The sequence below is a fragment of the Globicephala melas genome, chromosome 16 (genome assembly GCF_963455315.2).
Source record: "Globicephala melas chromosome 16, mGloMel1.2, whole genome shotgun sequence".
Taxonomy (NCBI): Eukaryota; Metazoa; Chordata; class Mammalia; order Artiodactyla; family Delphinidae; genus Globicephala; species Globicephala melas.
The window spans coordinates 73,368,310-73,389,034 of record NC_083329.1 but is presented as its reverse complement, the minus strand read 5'-3'; the positions used below and the strand labels follow the sequence as shown (position 1 = coordinate 73,389,034).

General features: G+C 54.1%; 1 protein-coding gene across 7 annotated transcripts in view; it reads right to left on the bottom strand.

Moving 5' to 3' along the window:
* The window catches only part of RASGEF1A (RasGEF domain family member 1A), a 246,915-nt gene that overhangs the window by 9,571 nt on the left and 216,619 nt on the right, over positions 1–20,725 (bottom strand). For 6 of the 7 annotated variants that reach the window (XM_060286880.1, XM_060286881.2, XM_070043949.1 and 3 more), the window contains one exon: positions 2,184–2,384. In XM_060286880.1, coding sequence (XP_060142863.1) covers positions 2,184–2,378 — 195 coding nt within the window. In that variant the 5' untranslated portion in view covers positions 2,379–2,384. Of the gene's footprint in view, positions 1–2,183; positions 2,385–14,930; positions 15,017–20,725 lie in introns of all 7 variants that reach the window. The other variant, XM_060286885.1, reaches the window with a different exon arrangement.

Here is a 20,725-nt window from a genome sequence, read left to right as displayed (position 1 = left end):
TCCTCCTCTCTCACTGCTCCCAAATCCTGCCCACCGTGCAAGGCACAGATCAAACCCCACTTTGCAGCAGCTCTCAGAGGTATCCCTGACAAGCGGTCCCAGTGGCTTTACTCAGCTGGGATGCTCCCCTACCCCACGCCGGGAGCTAAACCCGGACCTGGATGTTGGCGGTGTCTCCGGGCCTGTGTGGGCCTGTGGCCTGGCCCACGGTGCTCCCCGGGCCAGGCGCCCAGCCTGCTCTGTGACAGATCCTCACTGCTCAGTGGGGCAGGGCCTGGCTGGGGGGCGGTGGGGGCCTCCTTGGCCCCAGGACCCCACATCGGGAGCTGCTGCAAGCCGCTGTGTGGTCACTAGCCAGCTGTGGGCCCCGTCCCCACCTGCCACACCAGGGCCCCGCAGTCCCAAGGCCGCACGTCCTCGTCACCTGGTCGCGGTGCAGGCTGAGGGGTGCACCTGGTCTGGGCTGAAAGGCGGCAGGGAGCAGAGCCCAGGGCTCTTGGAAGCTTTTGGCTGACGTGGGATTTACCAGGCCCCTGCCTGCAGACAGGGCGGACCTGGCGGCGGGGAGGCTGCCTGGGGTCTCCCGGAGACTCGACTCAGACAGTGATCTACTGCCACATGGCTGCTGCAGGCGGGGGGCCCAGGACTCTCGGCCTCCACTCCAGGCCCAAAGGAGCAGGTCTTCTGTGCTCCAGCCTAACGCAGCCTCCCAGATCGGGACTCGGCCCTCAGGCCCTCCCTGCCCCGATGCAGCCCTCAGAGGCCGCTGGGGAGGCTCTCCCTGGAGCAGCAGGGTGTCCCTGGGCTGTGCAGCACGGGTGCTCCAGGGGCCCGGCCCGTCAGTGGTGGGACCTTCAGGGGCCCCTCCTGAGCAGAAGGCTCAGAGCGTGAAGGAAGGCTGCACCTGTTACACCTTGGAGCTCTCAGCCAGGGGCAGAGGAGAGCCCAAGGCAGGAGGAGCAGGGAGACAGACGGAGCGCCGTGTCCCCAGCCGCCCACGTCTGCAGGGCACGGGCCGTGAGGGAAAGGCGGGGAGCCCAGGTGCTCGGCAGCCGGGCTGATGCCTAGCTGGACCCCCGTTCGACCTCCACCGCCCCTTGGCTCTCTCCTGGGAAGCCGGCTGGGACCCCAGGGCACAGTACTCTGGGGACAACACTGGGTGAGCTGGCTGAGGCTCCCCGGGGACAGGCCTGAAGAAGGGGAGGCCCCTCCCCCCGCCACACAAGGCCACTGTCGCACAGACCAGCACTGGGGTTGGAGGTCCCAGCCCCTGGGGGACCGCGGCCCTGCTCCAGACATCTTCAGGGCCTGGGGTCCCCTCTCCCTGGCTCTGCCGCCTGGACCTCAGCTGCCACATCGGCACCACCAGCCCCAGCCAGGCCCTGAGAGGATTTCCGGGGTGGATGGAAGGACAGACAGAGGAGTGGACAGAGCCCCAGGAGGGAGGGAGGAGGCCTGATATGTCTGGTGGGGGGGGGGGCGGCCAGGAGTCCTGGAAACCCAGCTGGAGGGTAAAGGGGGCAATTCCTCCCCACCCTCCCTCGCAGCCCCATCTGTCGCCCGGAGGCCATGCGCAGGGCCCTGCCCTCAGGAGGGAGGGGGCACCCATAGGGGAGCAGGTAACAGCCCCACTGCCACTATGAGACGTCATCTACTGGAGGCGGAAGGGAAGCCACAAGTGACAAGGGAACTCTTTCTCGCTCTTCCGAGAACGCGCCAATGTCACCTTGAGATGAAGAGGGAGGATACGGGTTGGCAAAGGCCCGTCCTGCCCGCACACGCGTGTGCCCAGGAGGGCACGGAGGGGCCGACCCTCTTCATTCTGAGCCACTGCGGTTCATGCACAAAACAAACTTTCCAGCTCAGAGACAGGACACTGACGGGTGGACCCTCACCAGGACCCTGAAGCACTGGCCTTGCCCCTTAGACCCCTCCTGCTCCTCCAGGGTCGCCTCCTACCTGCCTGGGGATAGCAGGGAAGTCGCTGCCGGCTCCCCTCTCCTAGGCTGGGGGCCAGGGTGGCAGGGAGCAGGAAAGCACAGGAGGTAGGGCCGGGGCTCCCTGCTGCCCTGCGCCTCCCCTGCCTCTCCGTCCAGCTCTGACTGATGGGGGACCTCCCTCTCCATCCCAGCAGCAGCCTCCCCGGGAGCCCAGGTCGATCCCACCAGTCACGGGGCACTCACATCGGGGTAATAGTCCACTGTGGGGACCAAGTGCTCCATCAGGGCCTCCAGGGACCCGGAGATGAGACGTCCGTCTTGGAAGACGAGGTCCCCGGAGCTGCCGACCCCACCTCCTCGCTCCCCCATGCCGGGCTGCACCTGTCCACTACAGCTGGGCCCGAGGATGCTGGAGAAGACCACGGACGTCTGGGGCATAGTTTCCTGGGAGAAAAGAATGAGGCCATGAGGCATCAAAGGCACCTCCGCCAGGCCCTCCTCCCAGGTTGCCTGCAGCCTGCGTGCAGGTGCAGAGCCTGAGCCCCGGCAGGGCCGGGAGTGGGGTCATTAGATGTCAGCACAGGCGGGCGGGCAGGCTCCTCAGTGGCCCTGAAGCCGCTGATCAATGTGTCTGATAAATGTTTCTTCAGCACCTGCTCTGTGCATACCAGGCCTCATTCCAGGCATCTGGACACAGAAGGCCCTGCCTCCTGGGGTTCCATCCCAGTGGGAAAAGAGAAACTATGGAGAAAAACAGCACCAGGAGGAGAACACTGAGTGTGTGGGGGGTGATCAAGGCGGCCTCGGGGAGGGGCCCTGAGACAGACTGATGGTGTTAGCTGTGCAGCTTCCTGGGATAAAAGAGGGAGGTTCGAGGCAAAAAGGACAGCAGGTGCCAAGGTCCTGAGGCCAGTGTAGGGGAAGGTGATCAGCAGGGGAGTGGTCTGGCCAGACAATACACACCTGGGGGCCCAGGGTGCAGCATGTGAGACAGGAGGCGTCGGGACTCCGGACAAAGGAGTGACCTGACTCAGGGTGAAGGTCACCGTGGCCGCCGTGTGGAGACCCAGCAAGGGAAAGATCTAAAAACCAATCAGTGGGTTTTGCCATGACAAAACCCTGGGAGACATTGCTCAGGTCAAGTGATGGCAGAGGAGGAGGGGAGGAGGGTCAACTCTGGACGCTGTGGAGAACGGTCTTCCGCCTGAGAGACTGACCAGCATGGGGAAGGGCTCGGAGGGTGGGGCTTGGGGACAGACCTGGAACTTGCTTTTGGACACGTGGATTTGAAATGCCTGTTAGACACAGATGCTGGGCAGCAGTCTGGGGGCTCAGTGTGATGGAGGCTGAGGGTCCCCACCTCGCACTGCAGCCGGGCTTTGCTGCAGGCTCTCATGAGGCCGGGAGAGTCTGCAGCCCTCTGGGCCTCAGTTTCCTCACTGCCCGGGGCAGCTGGCCGCATCTGAAGGGGGCTCTGAGGCATCAGCGTGACGCACACCTGCCGGCCCGAGGCCTCAGAAGCTAGTGCCGTGGGTGCACTCCCCCTCCTGCTGGCCAGGGGTGGCCTGCCCCGCCTGCTGGGCTAGTCCCACCCTTGGAGGGCAGGGAGGCTGAAGTCCGGGGGGAGGAGCTGGCCCTTCCTGCCTTGGCGGGGACCGTGGCCAGGTGTCACCCTCTCTGGTCACTGGCAGGCAGGCACCGCTGCCCCACCCCTAGCTCCCCAGGCCGCCGCGCTGGCCTCCCTCTCCGAGCCGGGGCTGCTCCCCACGCCTCAGGGGGCAGAAAGAGCCCCCAGCGCTGAGCTTGCCGTTGATGACGCCTCCAGCCAGCCCTGGCCTGCTCTCTCGCCCAGACCAGGGTTGGCCTCTGAGCCCTTCTGGCCACAAGTCTCCCCACTGGGCGGAGCAAACAGCAGCCATGAGGGGCCCCTCCAAGGGCTTTACAAGGAGAGCCAACTCCCACCCCAGCACATCAGCTGAGCCTCACACCAGGGCAAAAGGGGCCCGGCCCAAACGACGCTGGCTTCTCTGCCAAACGCCTGGAGGTCGCCTTTGGACTCTCAGAAAATCCTTTGCAAGGAGGGCAAGCGCTCAAGGGAAGTCCCCGGGGACAGACCTGGATTGCAACGTCTGTGGCCCCCAGGCTCCGTGCTGCCCTCGTGTCAGGTTGGGTTCAGACTCACAGAACACTCCCCTCAGCCCACGTTAGAACGCACAGTCTCAGGCCCCACTGTGTCAGAACCCTGGGGTGGGTCCTCTTTGCCGCTCAAGTTAAAGAACCACTGACTTGAGCAAACCTTTACTTTTCACATAGTGAAACAGTCTCAGCAAGAAGGAACTCAACCGAGGAAATCAGGATTTCCAAGTCCAGCCCGGGTGTCACTACCCCTAGGAAGCCCCCCTGGGTTAATCGCTAGACTGCCGACCCACGAGGCCACAAGTGGCTGACCACCTGCCTTCACGTCTTCCTGTCTGGCTCGAACCCGTCCCATGGCCGTGCTCAGTAGCCTTTTGTGGGAGGAAATAAGGAAGGTGGGCTCCCTGGGTGCCTCAGCACTGGCAGCTGCTCTACTGTGCTGTCACTGGGACCCGAGGGGACACGACCCCCAGCACTTCAGCTGAGGGCCATGTGCTGCAGGGCGACTTTCCTGAGATTACACAGTTCCAGGTTCAAAAGTTGACCCGAGAGTGTAATCTTGGCCAGTTGGATATCCTGACCCCAAGCTTCTTGGTCATCAGAAATGGCATTTTCAGAGCCTCTGGCCTCTCCCACCGTGGAGAGAGCAGGCTGCTCTGGTCAGAAGGTGCTATGGGGGGAGCACACTGACACCCCACTAACTCACAGAGCCCCTACCAGATCCTCCACAGGGCAAGGCCGCCTGCAGGGACACCTGCCCCAGGGCTAGCCAGTGGGGAGCCAGCCTGGGGACTCAGCCCCCCAACTCTGCAGCCCCCCGTGGGGGGACAGGTGAGCCTAGCAGGAAGCCAGGGGGCCGAGCTCTACACTGGGCACCGGCCCACAGCTCCCGAGGGAGCCTCAGACGGCACTCATTGTCCCCCTCGACAGGGGAGGGGCGTGCGCTCAGGGTACAGTCACCTACCCCGGGGGTGAGGCCCCAGCCCATGTGTCCTGCACAGCCACTGGGCGGCATGTCCCTCATCACGCTGCTGCTCCCCCAGGGCTCCCCACCCGTGGGGGGTCTCGGTCCTCCAGAGACTGCGTCCCGCCTACACCATGCCCGTGCACCGCCCAGGAGGCCACGGGAAGGAAGGGGCAGCCACGTGAGGCCCAGCCCTTCAGCCTGGGGCAGTGACCCCTCTAACAGCAGCTGGGCCAAGGACCCCACCTCTGGACTCCCCAGCTGCACAAGATCCCGCACCAGTCACTTTTAAACGACATAAACAGGCGTGTACATGACATGTAAATAAAGGCACGGCAAACATCTGGCCACCGGTGGCCACACTCATTACAGGCTTTACTGCAAGGGAGCAGGAGAGGGAGGAGACTTCCGCTTGCCGCTCTGCACATTTGTCATCTATTTGGTAACTTTTCTAAATGGCGCATCTATTTTGTCATCTTCTAAATAACCTTGTTTTTTAGTGCAAAGAAGCTGAGTTTTGAAATCAGCTCTTTTTATAAAGGCATAATAAAGAGGCTGCAGCCCCAGGGCTGGGTCTGCAGACAGAAGCATGGCCACCATCTAGCGGGTCATAATGTGAGGATGGGCTTTGAGGTGGAGGCCCAAAACCCCCTCGGAGAATGGGCAGAGCCCCCAGGGGTTGTGCAGGACCACCCAGCCTCTTCCCTACCCTGGGACTCTGCCTGGGGCCAGGTCTCTCTGACCACGTCTCTCCCTGCTCCTCTGTACACTGAGCCCTGTGGATCCTGGGGACCCCCCCCCCACAGAGGCCCTTCCTTTCCCACCCAGTCCCTAGCAGAGCCCACCCCCGCCAGGCCATGAGCACCTTGGGGAGGGTCTCCAGGCTCAGTGCCAAGTGGGAGGAGACAGGTTCCCCAAGTGGGTCTTCCTGGACAGGAATTTAGAGCCCCCTTGGGTTCAAATCCCAGCCCTGCAATGAGCCAGCTCCTTGTTCCTAGACAAGTCTAACCAACCTCGATTTCCTCAGCTGTCAAATGGGGATGATGGCAGGACTACCCGTTAAGACCTCTGCTTGGCATCTCTGCTGGCCACCCCACCCCACTCTGTGGTCCCTTCTGCTCTTGCACGTGGGGTCCTCCTCTCCTGTCCCAGAGCAGGGACTGAGGCTTCTGGCCACACACCTATGTGTCCATCACCCCCAACTGGACCCTTTCTCAAGGAAGGGCCACTCAGAGCAGAGCACACAGGAAATTTGGGCTCCTGTCTTGGGAGGGAACACATAGCAAGAGCAAGCATAGTCAGAAATACAGTAGCTATTAGGAGGGGCTCCCGCTAGAGTAGGCCCGTGTGTCCTGGTCACTCGCAGCCTCTGCCCTCTCCCGCCTGGGAGGGCACCTGTGCTCCGGGGCAGCCTCAGGAGCAGACACTGGTGGGTGAACCACATGCAGAGGTGGGGCTGAAGTCACAGCTGAGCCCCGGGGCCATGCAACAAAGGAAGAAGAGCTGAAATCTCTCCTCGTGGCTGTGTGAAGCAGGTTTACACCCCTGTGACCGGCTTTGTAAACTCAGAGCTGCAGAACATCCAAACAGACAATGAGTGCTCCCACCACTGAGATGGGTCTAGTTTGAGCAGCGGTGGACTTTGTGGGCACATACACACAGGGGTTGGGCCAGGCCAGAGTCTGACCTGCCCCCATAGCGCCCACAGAGGGGTCAGATGCATGATTACTGCAGTCCTGGGACATGACTTCAGTGGATCTATGCTGGTGGCCTGGGGAAAACAATACCTGAGAGACACCAGGGCCAACTGCCAACATACCCACGGTTAAGGTGGAGCTGAAAGCAGTACCAACAACAGTGTAATCTGTGAGCCCACACGACAGGTGAAAGGTGACACAACAGAGCAGCTCACAGGTGAACATCTCCAGAGGAGGAATACTCAGGGGCTTCTCTCCCAGTGGGACTGCTCCAATCCTGCCTACCTTGCACCGCAGATCAGAAACAAAACAGATCTGGGGGCCTCTACAACAACAACCAGGAAGCAGACTCCGCCCCTGACAGGGCGGTGACAACCACAGACCAAAGGGGAGGCCCTGCTCAATACCCAGTGCAGGCTCTGGTCACACCACCAGTCAAACCTCCTATAAAGGGGATAACGGCCAGCATACACTGAGGAAAGAGGTGGCAGACACCCACACGAAAAACAGCCCTTGCACTAAAAAATATTAAAATCACACAGGCTATATAGGGACGTAAAAATAGCCCTTCGAGACAGTCTGAGGGTCTGGCATTGGGAGGAAGAACCCCCAGAGCACTCAGCCCTGAAGGTCAGCGGGGCTTGAGAGCAGGAGCTCCACAGGGCTGGGGGAAACACTCTGGGAGGGTGCATACAAGAGTGCACTGGGACCCAGCACAAAGCAGTACCTCCCTAGGAACCTGGGCTAGACCTACCTAGGGATCTTGGAGGGTCTCCTGGGGAGGCAGGGGTTGGCTGTAGATCACTGTGGGGGACAAGGACACTTGTGGGGGGAAGGATCAATATTCCCCAAGGAATACTGATCAGCGTGAGCTCTCCCGGAGGTCCCTCTGTTGGCAGCAAGACCTGGCCCCACCCAACAGCCTGCAGGATCCAGTGCTGGGATGCCTCAGGCCAAACAACCAGCACAAAGGAACACAGCCCCACCCATCAGCAGACAGGCTGCCTAAAGTCCTACTGAGCTCACAGCCACCTCAAAACACACCCCTTGGCACAGCCCTGCCCACCAGAGGGACAAGACCCAGCTCCACCCACCAGAGGGCAGTCACCAGTCCCTCCCACAAGGAAGCCTGCATAAGCCCCTGGACCAACCTCACCCACCAGGGGGCAGACACCAGAAGCAAGAGGAACTGTGATCCTGCAGCCTGTGGAAAGGAGACCGCAAACACAGAAAGTTAGACAAAATGAGACAACAGAGAAATATGATGCAGATGAAGGAACAAGATAGAAAACCCACAAGGACAACTAAATGAAGAGGAGACAGGCAATCTACCTGAAAAATAATTCAAAATAACGATAGTACAAATGATCCAAAACCTTGGAAAAGGACTGGAGGCACAGACCGAGAAGATACAAGAAATGTTTAACAAAGAGAAGATTTAAAGAACAACAATAAACAAAAAGAGATAAACACCACAATAACTGAAGTGAAAAATACACAAGAAGGAATCAATAGCAGAATAACGGAGGCAGAAGAACGGATAAGTGAGTTGGAAGACAGAGTGGTGGAAATCACTGCCATGGAAAAGAAAAAAGAATGAAAAGAAATCAGGACAGTCAGGGACTTCCCTCATGGTCCAGTGGTTAAGACTCCACGCTCCCAATGCAGGGGCCTGGGTCCAATCCCTGGTCGGGGAACTACATCCCACATGCATGCCGCAACTAAGAGCCCGCATGCTGCAACTAAAGATCTCACATGCTGCAACTAAAAAAGATACCGCATGCTGCAACTAAAGATCCCAAATGCTGCAACTGAAGATCCCACATGCAGGACTTCCCTGGTGGCGCAGTGGTTAAGAATCCACCTGCCAATGCAGGGTACATGGGTTCGAGCCCTGGTCCAGGAAGATCCCACATTCCACGGAGCAACTAAGCCCGTGTGCCACAACTACTGAGCCTGTGCTCTAGAGCCCATGAGCCACAAATACTGAGCCTGTGTGCCACAACTACTGAAGCCCATGCGCCTAGAGCCCATGCTCCACAACTAGAGAGGCCACCACAATGAGAAGCCCACGTACCGCAATGAAGAGTAGCCCCTGCTTGCTGGAACTAGAGAAAGCCCGCGTGCAGCAACGAAGACCCAACACAGCCAAATAAATAATTAATTTTTTAAAAAAAGATCCCACATGCCACAACTAAAGATCCCACATGCCACAACTAAAAAATCCCACATGCCACAACTAAAGATCCCACATGCTGCAACTAAAGATCCTACATGCAGCATTGAAGATCCTACATGCCACAACTAAGACCTGGTGCAGCCAAATAAATAAATGAACGTTAGAAAAAGAAAAAAGAAATGAGAACACTCTCAGAGACCTCTGGGACAACATTAAACACACCAACATTTGCATTAGATGGATCCCAGAAGAAGAAGAGAAAGAGAAAGGGCCTGAGGAGATTGCAAACAGATTTCAAATAGAAATCTCTTCTATTTGAAGAGATTATACCCTAAAACTTCTCTAACACGGGAAAGGAAAGAAGTCACCCAAGCCCAGGGGGTGCAGAGAGTCCCATCCAGGATACAACCAAAGAGGAGGCCGAAACACATATTAATCAAACTGACAAAAATTAAATACAAAGAAAAAATATTAAAAGCAACAAGGGAAAAGCAACAAACAACATACAAGGGAATCCCCATAAGGTTATCAGTTGATTTTTCAGCAGAAACTCTGCAGGACAGAAGGGAATGGCACGATATATTTAAAGTGATGAAAGGGGAAAAACCTACAACCAAGAATACTCTATCCAGGAGGGCTCTCATTCAGATGCGACAGAAAAATAGAAAGCTTTACAGACAAGCAAAATTTAAGAGAATTCGGTGCCACCAAACAGCTTTACAACAAATGCTAAAGGAAGTTCTCTAGGCAGGAAATGCAAACCAAAAAACTACAATAGATACACACACAAAAAAGAAAAAGCAACCAAACACAGCACTAAAGATAGTCATCAAATCACAAGAGCGAAGAAAAAAAGAGGAAGGGAAGAAAAAAGACCTACAAAAACAAATCCAAAACAAGAAAATGGCAACAGGAACATACATATCGATAATCACCTTAAATGTAAATGGATTAAACGCTCCAATCAAAAAACACTAGGTGAATAGATACAAAAACAAGACCCATATATATGCTGTCTACAAGAGACCCACTTCAGACCTAGGGACACATACAGACCGAAGGTGAGGGGATGGATAAAGATATTCCATGCAACTGGAAATCAAAAGAAAACTGGAGTATAAATACAATTATCAGACAAAATAGACTTTAAAATAAAGACTGTTACAAGAGACAAAGAAGGACACTACACAATGATCAAAGGATCAATCCAAGAAGAAGATATAAGTTGTAAATATATATGCACCCAACATAGGAGCACCTCAATACATAAGGCAAATGCTAACAGCCATAAAAGGGGAAATCAACAGTAACACAGTAATAGTGGGGGACGTTCACACCCCACTTACACCAATGGACAGATCATCCAAACAGAAAATAATAAGGAAATATAAGCCTTAAATGACATATTAGACCAGACGGATTGAATCGATATTTATAGGGCATTCCATCCAAAAGCAGCAGAATAAACTTTCTTCTCAAGTGCACATGGAACATCCTCCAGGATAGATTACATCTTGGGCCACAAATCAAGCCTTGGTAAATCTAAGAAAACTGAAATCATATCAAGTATGATATGACCACAACACTATGAGATTAGAAATAAATTACAGGGAAAAAACAAACACATGGAGGCTAAACAATATGTTACTGAACAACCAATGGATCACTGAAGAAATCAAAGAGGAAATCAAATAATACCTAGAGACAAATGACAACAAAAACACAATGATCCAAAAGCTATGGGACACGCCAAAAGCAGTTCTAACAGAGAAGTTTATAGCAATACAATCTTACCTCAGGAAACAAGAAAATTCTCAAATAAACAACCTAACCTTACACCTAAAGCAACTAGAGAAAGAAGAACAAGCAAAACCCAAAGTTAGTAGAAGGAAAGAAATCATAAAGATCAGAGCAGAAATAAATGAATAGAGATGAAGAAAACAACGGAAAATATCAATGAAACTAAAAGCTGGTTCTGTGAAAAGATAAACAAATGGATAAACCTTTAGCCAGACTCATCAAGAAAAGAAGGGAGAGGGCTCAAATCAATAAAATTAGAAATGAAAAAGAGAAGTTACAACGGACACAACAGAAATACAAAGGATCAAAAGAGACTACTATGAGCAACTCTATGCCAATAAAATGGACAACCTAGAAAATATGGACAAATTTTTAGAAAGGTACAACCTTCCAAGACCGAACCAGGAAGAAATAGAAAATATGAACAGACCAATCACAAGTACTAAAATTGAAAAAGTGATTTAAAAACTTACATCAAACAAAGTCCAGGACCAGATGGCTTCACAGGTGAATTCTATCAAACATTTACAGAAGAGTTAATACCTATCCTTCTGAAACTCTTCCAAAAAACTGCAGAGGAAGGAACACTCCCATGCTCCTTCTACGAGGCTACTATCACCCTGATACCAAAACCAGACAAAGATAGCACAAGAAAAGAAAATTACAGGCCAATGTCACTGATGAACATAGAAGCAAAAATCCTCAACAAAATACTAGCAAACAGAATCCAACAACACATTAAAAGGATCATACACTATGATCAAGTGGGATTTATCCCAGGGATGCAAGAATTCTTCAATATATGCAAATCAATCAATGTGATACACCATATTAACAAATTGAAGGATAAAAACCATCTGATCATCTCAATAGATGCAGAGAAAGCTTTTGACAAAACTCAACCCCCATTTATCATAAAAGCTCTCCAGAAAGTGTATATAGAGGGAACCTACCTCAACATAATAAAGGCTATATATGACAAACCCACAGCTAACATCATTCTCAACAGTGAAAAACTGAAAGCATCTCCTCTAAGATCAGGAAAAAAAAAACAAGGATGTCCACTCCCACCACTTTTATTCAACATAGTTTTGGAAGTTCTAGGCATGGCAATCAGAGAAGAAAAAGAAATAAAAGGAATCCAAATTGGAAAAGAAGTAAAAATGTCACTGTTTGCAGATGACATGATACTATACATAGAAAATCCTAAAGACGCTACCAGAAAACTACTAGAGCTCATCAATGAATTTGGTAAAGTTGCAGGATGCAAAATTGATACACAGAAATCTCTTGCATTCCTATACACTAACAATGAAAGATCAGAAAGAGATATTAAGGAAACAATCCTATTTACCATGACATCAAAAAGAATAAAATATCTAGGAATAAACCTACCTAAGGAGGCAAAAGACCTGTACTCAGAAAACTATAAGACGCTCATGAAAGAAATCAAAGATGACAAACAGATGGAGAGATATATACCACGTTCTTGGATTGGAAGAATCAATATTGTGAAAATGACTATACTACCCAAAACAATTTACAGATGCAATACAATCCCTATCAAATTACCAATGGCATTTTTCACAGAATTAGAACAAAAAATTTCACAATTTGTATGGAAACACAAAAGACCCTGAATAGCCAAAGCAATCCTGAGAAAGAAAAACGGAGCTGGACGAATTAGGCTCCCGGACTTCCAACTATAGTACAAAGCTACAGTAATCAAAACAGAAATAAAGATCAATGGAACAGGATAGAAAGTCCAGAGATAAACCCACACACCTATGGTCAACTAATCTATGACAAAGGAGGCAAAAATATACAATGGAGAAAAGACAGTCTCTTCAGTAAGTGGTGCTGGGAGAACTGGACAGTACATGTAAACAAATGAAATTATAACATTCTCTAACACAAAACACAAAAACAATCTCAAAATGGATTAAACACCTAAATGTAAGACTCTCTGACATAAATCGCAGCAAGATCTTTTTGGATCCACCTCCTAGAGTAATGAAAATAAAAACAAAAATAAATAAATGGGACCTAATTAAACTTAAAAGCCTTTGCACAGCAAAGGAAACCATAGACAAAATGAAAAGACAAACCACAGAACGGGAGAAAATATCTGCAAACAAAGCAACCAACAAGGGATTAATCTCCAAAGTATACAAACAGCTCATGCAGCTCAATATCGAACAACTCAATCAAAAAATGGGTGGAAGATCTAAATAGACATTTCTCCAAAGAAGACATACAGATGGCCAAAAAGCACATGAAAAAATGCTCAATATCAGTAATTATTAGAGAAGTAGAGATCAAAACAACAATGAAGTATCACTTCTCACTGGTCAGAATAGCCATCATCAAAAAATCTACAAACAATAAATGCTTGATAGGGTGTGAAGAAAAGGGAACCCTCCTGCACTGTTGGTGCGAATGTAAATTGGTACAGCCCTATGGAGAACAGTATGGAGATTCCTTAAAAAACTGAATGTAGAATTACCATATGATCTAGCAATCTCACTCCTGGGCATATATCTGGAGAAAACCATAATTCAGAAAGATACATGTACCCCAATGTTCATTGCAGCACTACTTACAAGAGCCAAGACATGGAAGCAACCTAAATGTCCATCAACAGAGGAGTGGATAAAGAAGATATGGTACATATACACAATGGAATATTACTCAGCCATAAAAAAGAACAAAATAATGCCATTTGCAGCAACATGGATGGACCTAGAGATTGGCATACTGAGTGAAGTCAGCCAGAGAAAGACAAATATACTGCTAACATGTGGAATCTTAAAAAATGGTACAAATGAACTTACTTACAAAACAGAAATCGAGTCACAGATGTAGAAAACAAACTTATGGTTATCGGTGGGGGATGGGGGAGGGATAAACTGGGAGACGGATTGACACATACAGACTGCTATATATAAAATAGATAACTGGGCTTCCCTGGTGGCGCAGTGGTTGAGAGTCTGCCTGCCGATGCAGGGGACATGGGTTCGTGCCCCGGTCCAGGAAGATCCCACATGCCACGGAGCGGCTGGGCCCGTGAGCCATGGCCGCTGAGCCTGCGCGTCCGGAGCCTGTGCTCCGCAATGGGAGAGGCCACAACAGTGAGAGGCCCGCGTACCGCAAAAAAAAAAAAAAAAAAAAAAGATAACTAATAAGGACCTACTGTATGGCACGGGGAACTCTACTCACTACCCTGTAATGACCTATATAGGGAAAGAATCTAAAAAAGAGTAGATATATGTATAACTGATTCACTTTGCTGTATACCTGAAACTAACAGAACATGGTAAATCAACTATACTCCAATAAAAATTGTTTTAAAAAATGAAATACAGGAGCTAAGACTCTTAAGTACTTCACGTGCCAGCAGTGACAGTAATGCTAGAGCTGAATCATCTCATTAATCCTCACAATAACCCCACGAGAGACACCGTTACTCTCTGCACGCTGCAGATGACAAGGCACAGAGAGGCCAAGCAACTGCCCCAGGTCACAAAGCAGATAATCAGAGGAAGGGGATGCAATGAGGGCTTCAGAGCTTCCACTGACAAGTTTTACGATAAACCTTCAGTGGGTGACGATGATGAAGGCTTGGAGACGTTGGAAGACGACACAGAAGAAAGTTCAAGATCGCGGAGATGGCAGCAGGGCCAGGATGGAAGCAAAGGCGGTCAGGCAGGCCTGAGTTTGACCCTGGCTCAGCTACTTGTGGCTTTATCAGGATCCTCAACCTCTTGGAGCCATAATTTCCTCATCTGTAAAATGGGCACAGGGAGCACTACTTCAGAGGTTTGCTGGGAGGAATGAATGCGCTCACTTGGGTAAAGCACTGCACACTAGACATGGTAGCACCTCCCCACCGAGGTGCTGACTCCCACAGGTGTGCCTGCTCAGAGCCCCGCACAGGCCATTCCAGACACACAGGCCCCCAAGGTTCCTAGGGAGCCAGAGCCTGCGGGGACGCCCTAAAGCAAATGCAGTGCATCAGCATCACCAGGAACCTGTCGGCAGCGCAAGCGAACCTTCCCCCGAGTCAGAACTCAGCCTGCTCTGGAGTTTCAGATCCTCTCCTATATAGAGCTTCGCTGCTCCTCCTGGGGCCCAACCAGTAGTGCCATCACCTGTCGATCACTGAAATGCAGGACCTCGAGTCCGAGCCCAGGCCTGCTGGGTCACGTCCTCACCTTCCCTGGACGTGCTTATCCCTTGGAGAGTTTCATCCTCCAGGTGACGAGAGCAGCTTCACCTAGGTCAGTGCCTCTGGCTGTGGCTGCACAACAGAATCACCTGGGGAGTTTAAAAATCCACTGTGCCCAGCTCCCACTGCCACAATTCTAACTGGCTGGGGGTACAGCTTGGGCACTGGCGTTTTCCACGGCTTTCCAGGTGAAAATGGGAGCAGGGAGCACAGGGAGCCTCTCTCCTGCCTCGGCTGCTCCTGGCTGCAACCAGACCCACTTTGAGGCTGCAGACTCAGACATCGGTGGACAGCTCTGGAAGCCTCCAGAAGCCAGCCCGAGGGAGGGGGAAGATGGGGCTGGGGTGAGCCCGAGGATGGAGCCCCCAAGGACCCGCACCTCTGCCCCAAGTCAGCTGGCGCTGGTATGGACAAGGCAGAAGCCCTTTAGGGGGCAGTGGGGGACGGACTTGCACCCACCCTGCCTCCTCTGATTCCTTACAGCTGTGCCTCTGTTCCCACAGGAGGAAGGCCAGCACCTTCTAATTATAGATGCAGACGACTCACAGCCGGGCGGGTGAAAGCGAATCACCGGCTCCTAGAAGCCAGGCCCTGCCAGGTTTCCACCTTTCCCACCTCACGCGCAGGCCCCGGTGGGCGTGAGGGCATCCCAGGCGCGGGGGGGAAAGGAGCGCTCCTGCCAGCTCGGGAGAGAGCTGGCTCTGAATTCAGTGTCAGCGCTTGCCCGTCTCTTCCCTGGGGTTTACTTGGCTCTCTGGGGGCACCATGGAGGAAGAGGGTCCTCCCTGCATGTGGGGCCAGGGTCCCCATGGCCAAGCCTCAAAGGGTGCCGGGGTGCCAGGCGAGAAGGCTACAGCCACTGCCCCTGCACAGGCAGAGTGGCACGGTGGCGGTCAGGGGGTGGGCAGGGAAGACTGGCCGGGCAAAGGCTGAGCCTGAGGAACCCTTTGCTGCCTGTCTGGATGAGCCGCCACCAGCGGTATCCAGCGGGCTGGCCGTGGGTCAGGTGGGCCAGGTGGGCGAAGCAAGGAGGCGTACGAGTTTCTTGTGTCTGCACTGTTGCCCTCTCCCTCTTGCCGCCCCTCCCGGGGCTCCCGCCACCACTCTGCCTGACACAGGCTGGCCCGGCACCCCTAGGCTCGGCCGAGGCACTCCATCTGACTAACTCCTGCTGCCGCCCCGAGCGTGATACGGCTGCAGCTACCCCTACACCACGGCCCAGCCCAGCCCCCCGCCTCCTGAAACTCCATTCCTTCAGCGCTCCCTGTCTGCACCCTCACCCGTGACCCTCACGTGCACACCTGCCGAGTCCTTTCCTGTGGTTTCAGGCCTGCGTCTCGGACCTGGCGACAGAGTCCAGGCTGGAGTCAGGAGACACTGTCTCGACGACGATGGGGAAGCCTCTGAGCTACTCTGAGCCTCCATTTGCTCCGCTGTAAAGTGGGCGTAGAGGTTCTTGCCCCTCCTCCCTCGCAGGGTTGCGATGAGGGTTCGATGAGAAAACATGCCCCTGGGAGCAAGAGCAGTGCTGTTCTGTGCCTCCTGCCTCTGTGCCTTGCCTCGATGGAACCCTAGTGGCCCAGCACGGGCTGCCGCCGCTTCCGACCCACGGCCTCTGACCTAGGGCCTCACAGCCATCCGCAAGCCACCGGCCTCCCGCGCGGGCTGTGGGCTCTGCTCAGGTGCGAGACCCTGTGGCTCCACCCCAGCCCGTGCGTGCGTGCGTGCGTGCGTGCGTGCGTGCGTACAACCCAGGCGTCCGGGGGTGGGGGTGGGGGAGGTCGGGTAACACCCTGGGGCAAACTCGGATTAATGAGGCAAAAAAGCTTCCCATCCCCACTATCTACTTGCTCTCCCTCCCTCCCGCTTCCCTGGGACCAGCTCTCCCGTAAAGTGGTGGCACGTTAGCTTTGTCTCCATCTCTAGGGGAGGCTGGGCTCAGAGAAGGGCAGCCATTCTTCTTGCTTCCACAGCCCCGCCCATGTCGAGATGAGGCACAGCTGAAGGCTCCCAAGTGCCCCGAGGGCCTGAGCTTAGGCGCCCACACACCCAGTCCCCGGCCCAGGCCTTCTCCAGCTGTTGGTTTGGGGCAAGTTACTCCATCCCTATGAGCCCCAGCTGTTTGTCAAACAAGACACTGGTCCCCAGACTTCCCGGCCTGGGTGTGGGGATACAGGAGGGGAGAAGGCAAGGAGGGTGGCTTCAGCCCAGAACAAGTGCTCACACACCCGGCGTGTCGTATTTCCGAAAGTAATCAGCGTCCTCTGGGTTCCGCTCAGCCCGGCCAAGGCCTGCATGAACATGGGATTCCTTCCTGCGGGTACAGCCCGGAGCTCTGCGTCCACACAACTCAGGCTGGAGGCCCCGTTGAGGCACTCGGTGAAAACTTTTAGCTTCTGAGTACGTGCAGCTGCCCTGCACACAGAGCGCCCACAGCGCACACGGACACACAGACACATGCGCACGCCTTCTAAGGAACACACCGCTCCAAAGCATCAAGGACATGGAAGCTGCTGGACTGAGGGCCCAGGAGGAGAGGGAAGCACAGTGGGGAAGTAAGAGGAGATCTTAGGCAGCCCCACTGCTGTGAGAGATGCCGGCAAAGATGGGAAAAGAGGGTTTTTAGGAACTTGCCACAGAAGATTATGAATGAAATTCCCTTCTGCAGCCTCTTCAAGAGACTCGGCCACACCACACAGCTTGTGGGATCTTAGTTCCCCATCAGGGATCGAACCCGCACCCCCGGAAGTGGAAGCGCGGAGTCTTAACCACTGGACCGCCAGGGAAGTCCCTCTTCAAGAGACTTTGGCTAGAGATCTGGGTGCCGCTCACTGCTGCAGTGCTTTCTAATGTGGCCCTAGCGAAGGGGAGCCTGCAGGCAGCAAAATCGGGAGGAGAGTATCTGTTCCTGGCTGCACGCGTGCAAAAGCCGGACACCCGCCAGGAGGGGCGGCCACACACACAGGCATGTGTGTACGGCTTTTGTGACCTGGGGCACAGTCCTTCCGCTCACAAACTCCAGCTGTGCCCAAGACGGCCTTCAGAGACCCTGCACTCCACTCTCATCACCCAGGAGCCCCCTGGACCCCTGGGAGCCACAGCTGTGACAGTGGCCCAGATGGTGCTGAGCCAGGGCTGCTGGACTCACTACGACAGCCAGAGCCCACCGTGTGCACCGGATGCATCCATGGCTACACCGTCATGTATCTTCATGTCCTCCACTCACACACTCGTCCAGGCCTGGGTACAGGCCTTTCCCAAGTGCTTTTCCTGCTTCCTGTACTGAGAGGCTCAACAAGCCCTGGGGAGGCCTGACACTGCCCAATGGTCTCGTAAAAGGTTCCCACAGCGGAGGCTGTCACAAATAATTTACTTAAACATACTTGGGTAAGGAATGCACGTGACACTGACTCGAGACAAACATCCAATTACTGCAGCATCTGTGTGCAGGGTTGTCCGTGCTCACAACTGTCCGGGGCAGCGCTGCACAGCTTCCTGGAGATGTTCCCATGCCCGGGGGCTGCTCCTGCCTCATCTCTTGCCTCCTGGCCCTTGAGGGGGAAGGTCCCTGCCCAGAAGCAGGGCCCAGGGTCCTCCGGTTCAATGCCCCAGCTCTGGGCAGGAAGGTGGGCTGGGAGGGGACGGCAGGAAGGGACTTGGGGCTACAGGTGGGGCAGGGACCTCATCCTTCATGAGCCACTTGGGAGGGACCCCACCCGTGGGCTCTCTGGGCTCCGCAGGCCCCCTGGCCTCTGATGCCCAGCTACCTGCTCCCAACACCACCTCTGCCCTCGGGGCACATCCTGTGAAAGGGGTGGCAGTGCTCAACGAGCATTCAATGCGCCCCCCAGGGCAGCCTCAGACACAGCCAGCTCAGCCCCAGCTGAGAATGGGGACAGCAGCCCAGGGAGGGGACAGCCTGCTACACAGCTGGACGGGAGCAGTGTCAGGCCCCCCACTCAACTCTGAAAGGGAGGAGCTGTCTGGCGCAGGTTTCCAGGGCACAGTCAGAATTCAGGATCCCTTCCAATCTTGGAGTCTGCAATTCTGGAAATTTCTAAGAAATGGAGAAGCTTTCTTTGACTAACCTTTGGTACTTTCAACGTTTATCATCAGGAGTTGGGAGCCCAGCCATGTGCTGGGCTTTACATATCTCATCTCAACGCAATCCCTCCAACCCACAGGGGGCGGTGGGGAGATGCCCATTTCTTAGATGAGGATGCCAAGTGCCCACGACTTGCACTAGGCTGCTTAAGCAGGCAGTGGTGAGTAGGTCTGTCCAGGCCTGCCTGCCCCACTGCCCTGCTCCTTCTGGGGACTGTCATTTCTCCTCATCATTGTGCTTGGCCGGGGTATAACCTTCCGAGCAACAGATGAAGGCTGAGGCCCTCGCCCAGGGCACATGGATAAGTGCCCATTCCCACGGCATTCTGCATATGATTTCAGGGATTGACGGGCTCCCAGAAGCTCATCCATGGATGGCAAGTTAAGCATCCCAGCTTCCTGGAAAACTGGGACAAAAATGGCCCTGAGGGCCCCTCTTGCATGAGCCCCCAGGGATCTGCTGGGAGGTGGAGGAGGGGCACGAGTCAGCCCCCTGCCTCTGCCAGGCTTTGCAAGTGGTGCTTCTTTGGGAGGCAGCACATGGACTTCTATTTTTTAACCCACTCAACAAAATGGAGACTATTTTTAGCTCAGCAAGCTGCAGGGCATCACAATTAGCAACTGAAAATTACACATCTTGCCAGTCTCCCCTCTGTTGGCTGGAGGAGAGAGAGAGAAAGTGCTCCTGGGGGGAGCTGGGTGCCAGCCCTGGCCCACACCCTGGTGGGCCACTTAACCAGGAGGGCAGCCTTTGGCCGAGATTTCAGAATGAGTGCATTCAGGGGGCTGTCTCTGGTTTCATCCCAGTTCCAGAAAAATCCAGAGCTGGTGGGAGCCAGGCAGGAGCCCCATCAGCTCTCAGAGGCCACAGTTAGGGAGAGACCCATGCTGGCTGCTTGAACCAGGGCCAGTAACACTGGAACTCAGCTCGGCTGGGGACCTCGGGCAGCTGAGGCCAGGCCTCCTGCCCCGTCTGCACAATGGACCCAACCACCCTTCTAGGGCTAACTGTCTGGTTCTCTGATGTCATTTGCACTGGGGTGGGGTAGGAGGTGGGGTGTTCCACAGAGCCCTTACTCTTCGACCGACAGACTAACCAATCATTCATTCATTCATTCACAAATGGCACCAAGGACCTGCCTACACACTGGAGATCTGCCAGTGAAGGAAACGGTCTCTGTCCCCACTGAGACCCCCGGCACAGGCTGTGGCTGTCAGGCGTGATGACCACACGGATGAGAATGTGATATTAGGGGTTAGAAGGAGAGCAGTGCTCTGGAAGAGGAGAAGAGGGTCGGGAGAGCAGCTGCCAGCCCGAACCCAGACACTCCTAAGGCAGAGCGCTCCCTCCTGGGGGCCCTTCTTCCCCTCCCCAAACCCCAGCTTTCCGAGCTTCCTAACTTTGAGCTGAAATGTGTGTGTCCTAAGCTCCAGAAGCCCTGGTCCTATCTGCTGGGACCACATGCTGAAGATCTGGCTGCACACGGGCTGGGCGGAGGCCCGGCCACCCCATGAGCTGGGACCCAGAGCCCTCTCTGTAAAATGGCTACGGCAGCAACTTCACAGGCAGCAGTGAGCACGGCCGGAGGCCACCATGCTCCAGACATGCTTAGTACCTGCTGGTTTCGGTGGAGTCAGAACTGCAGGACGCTGACAGGCACTTGGGATACCTGTCCT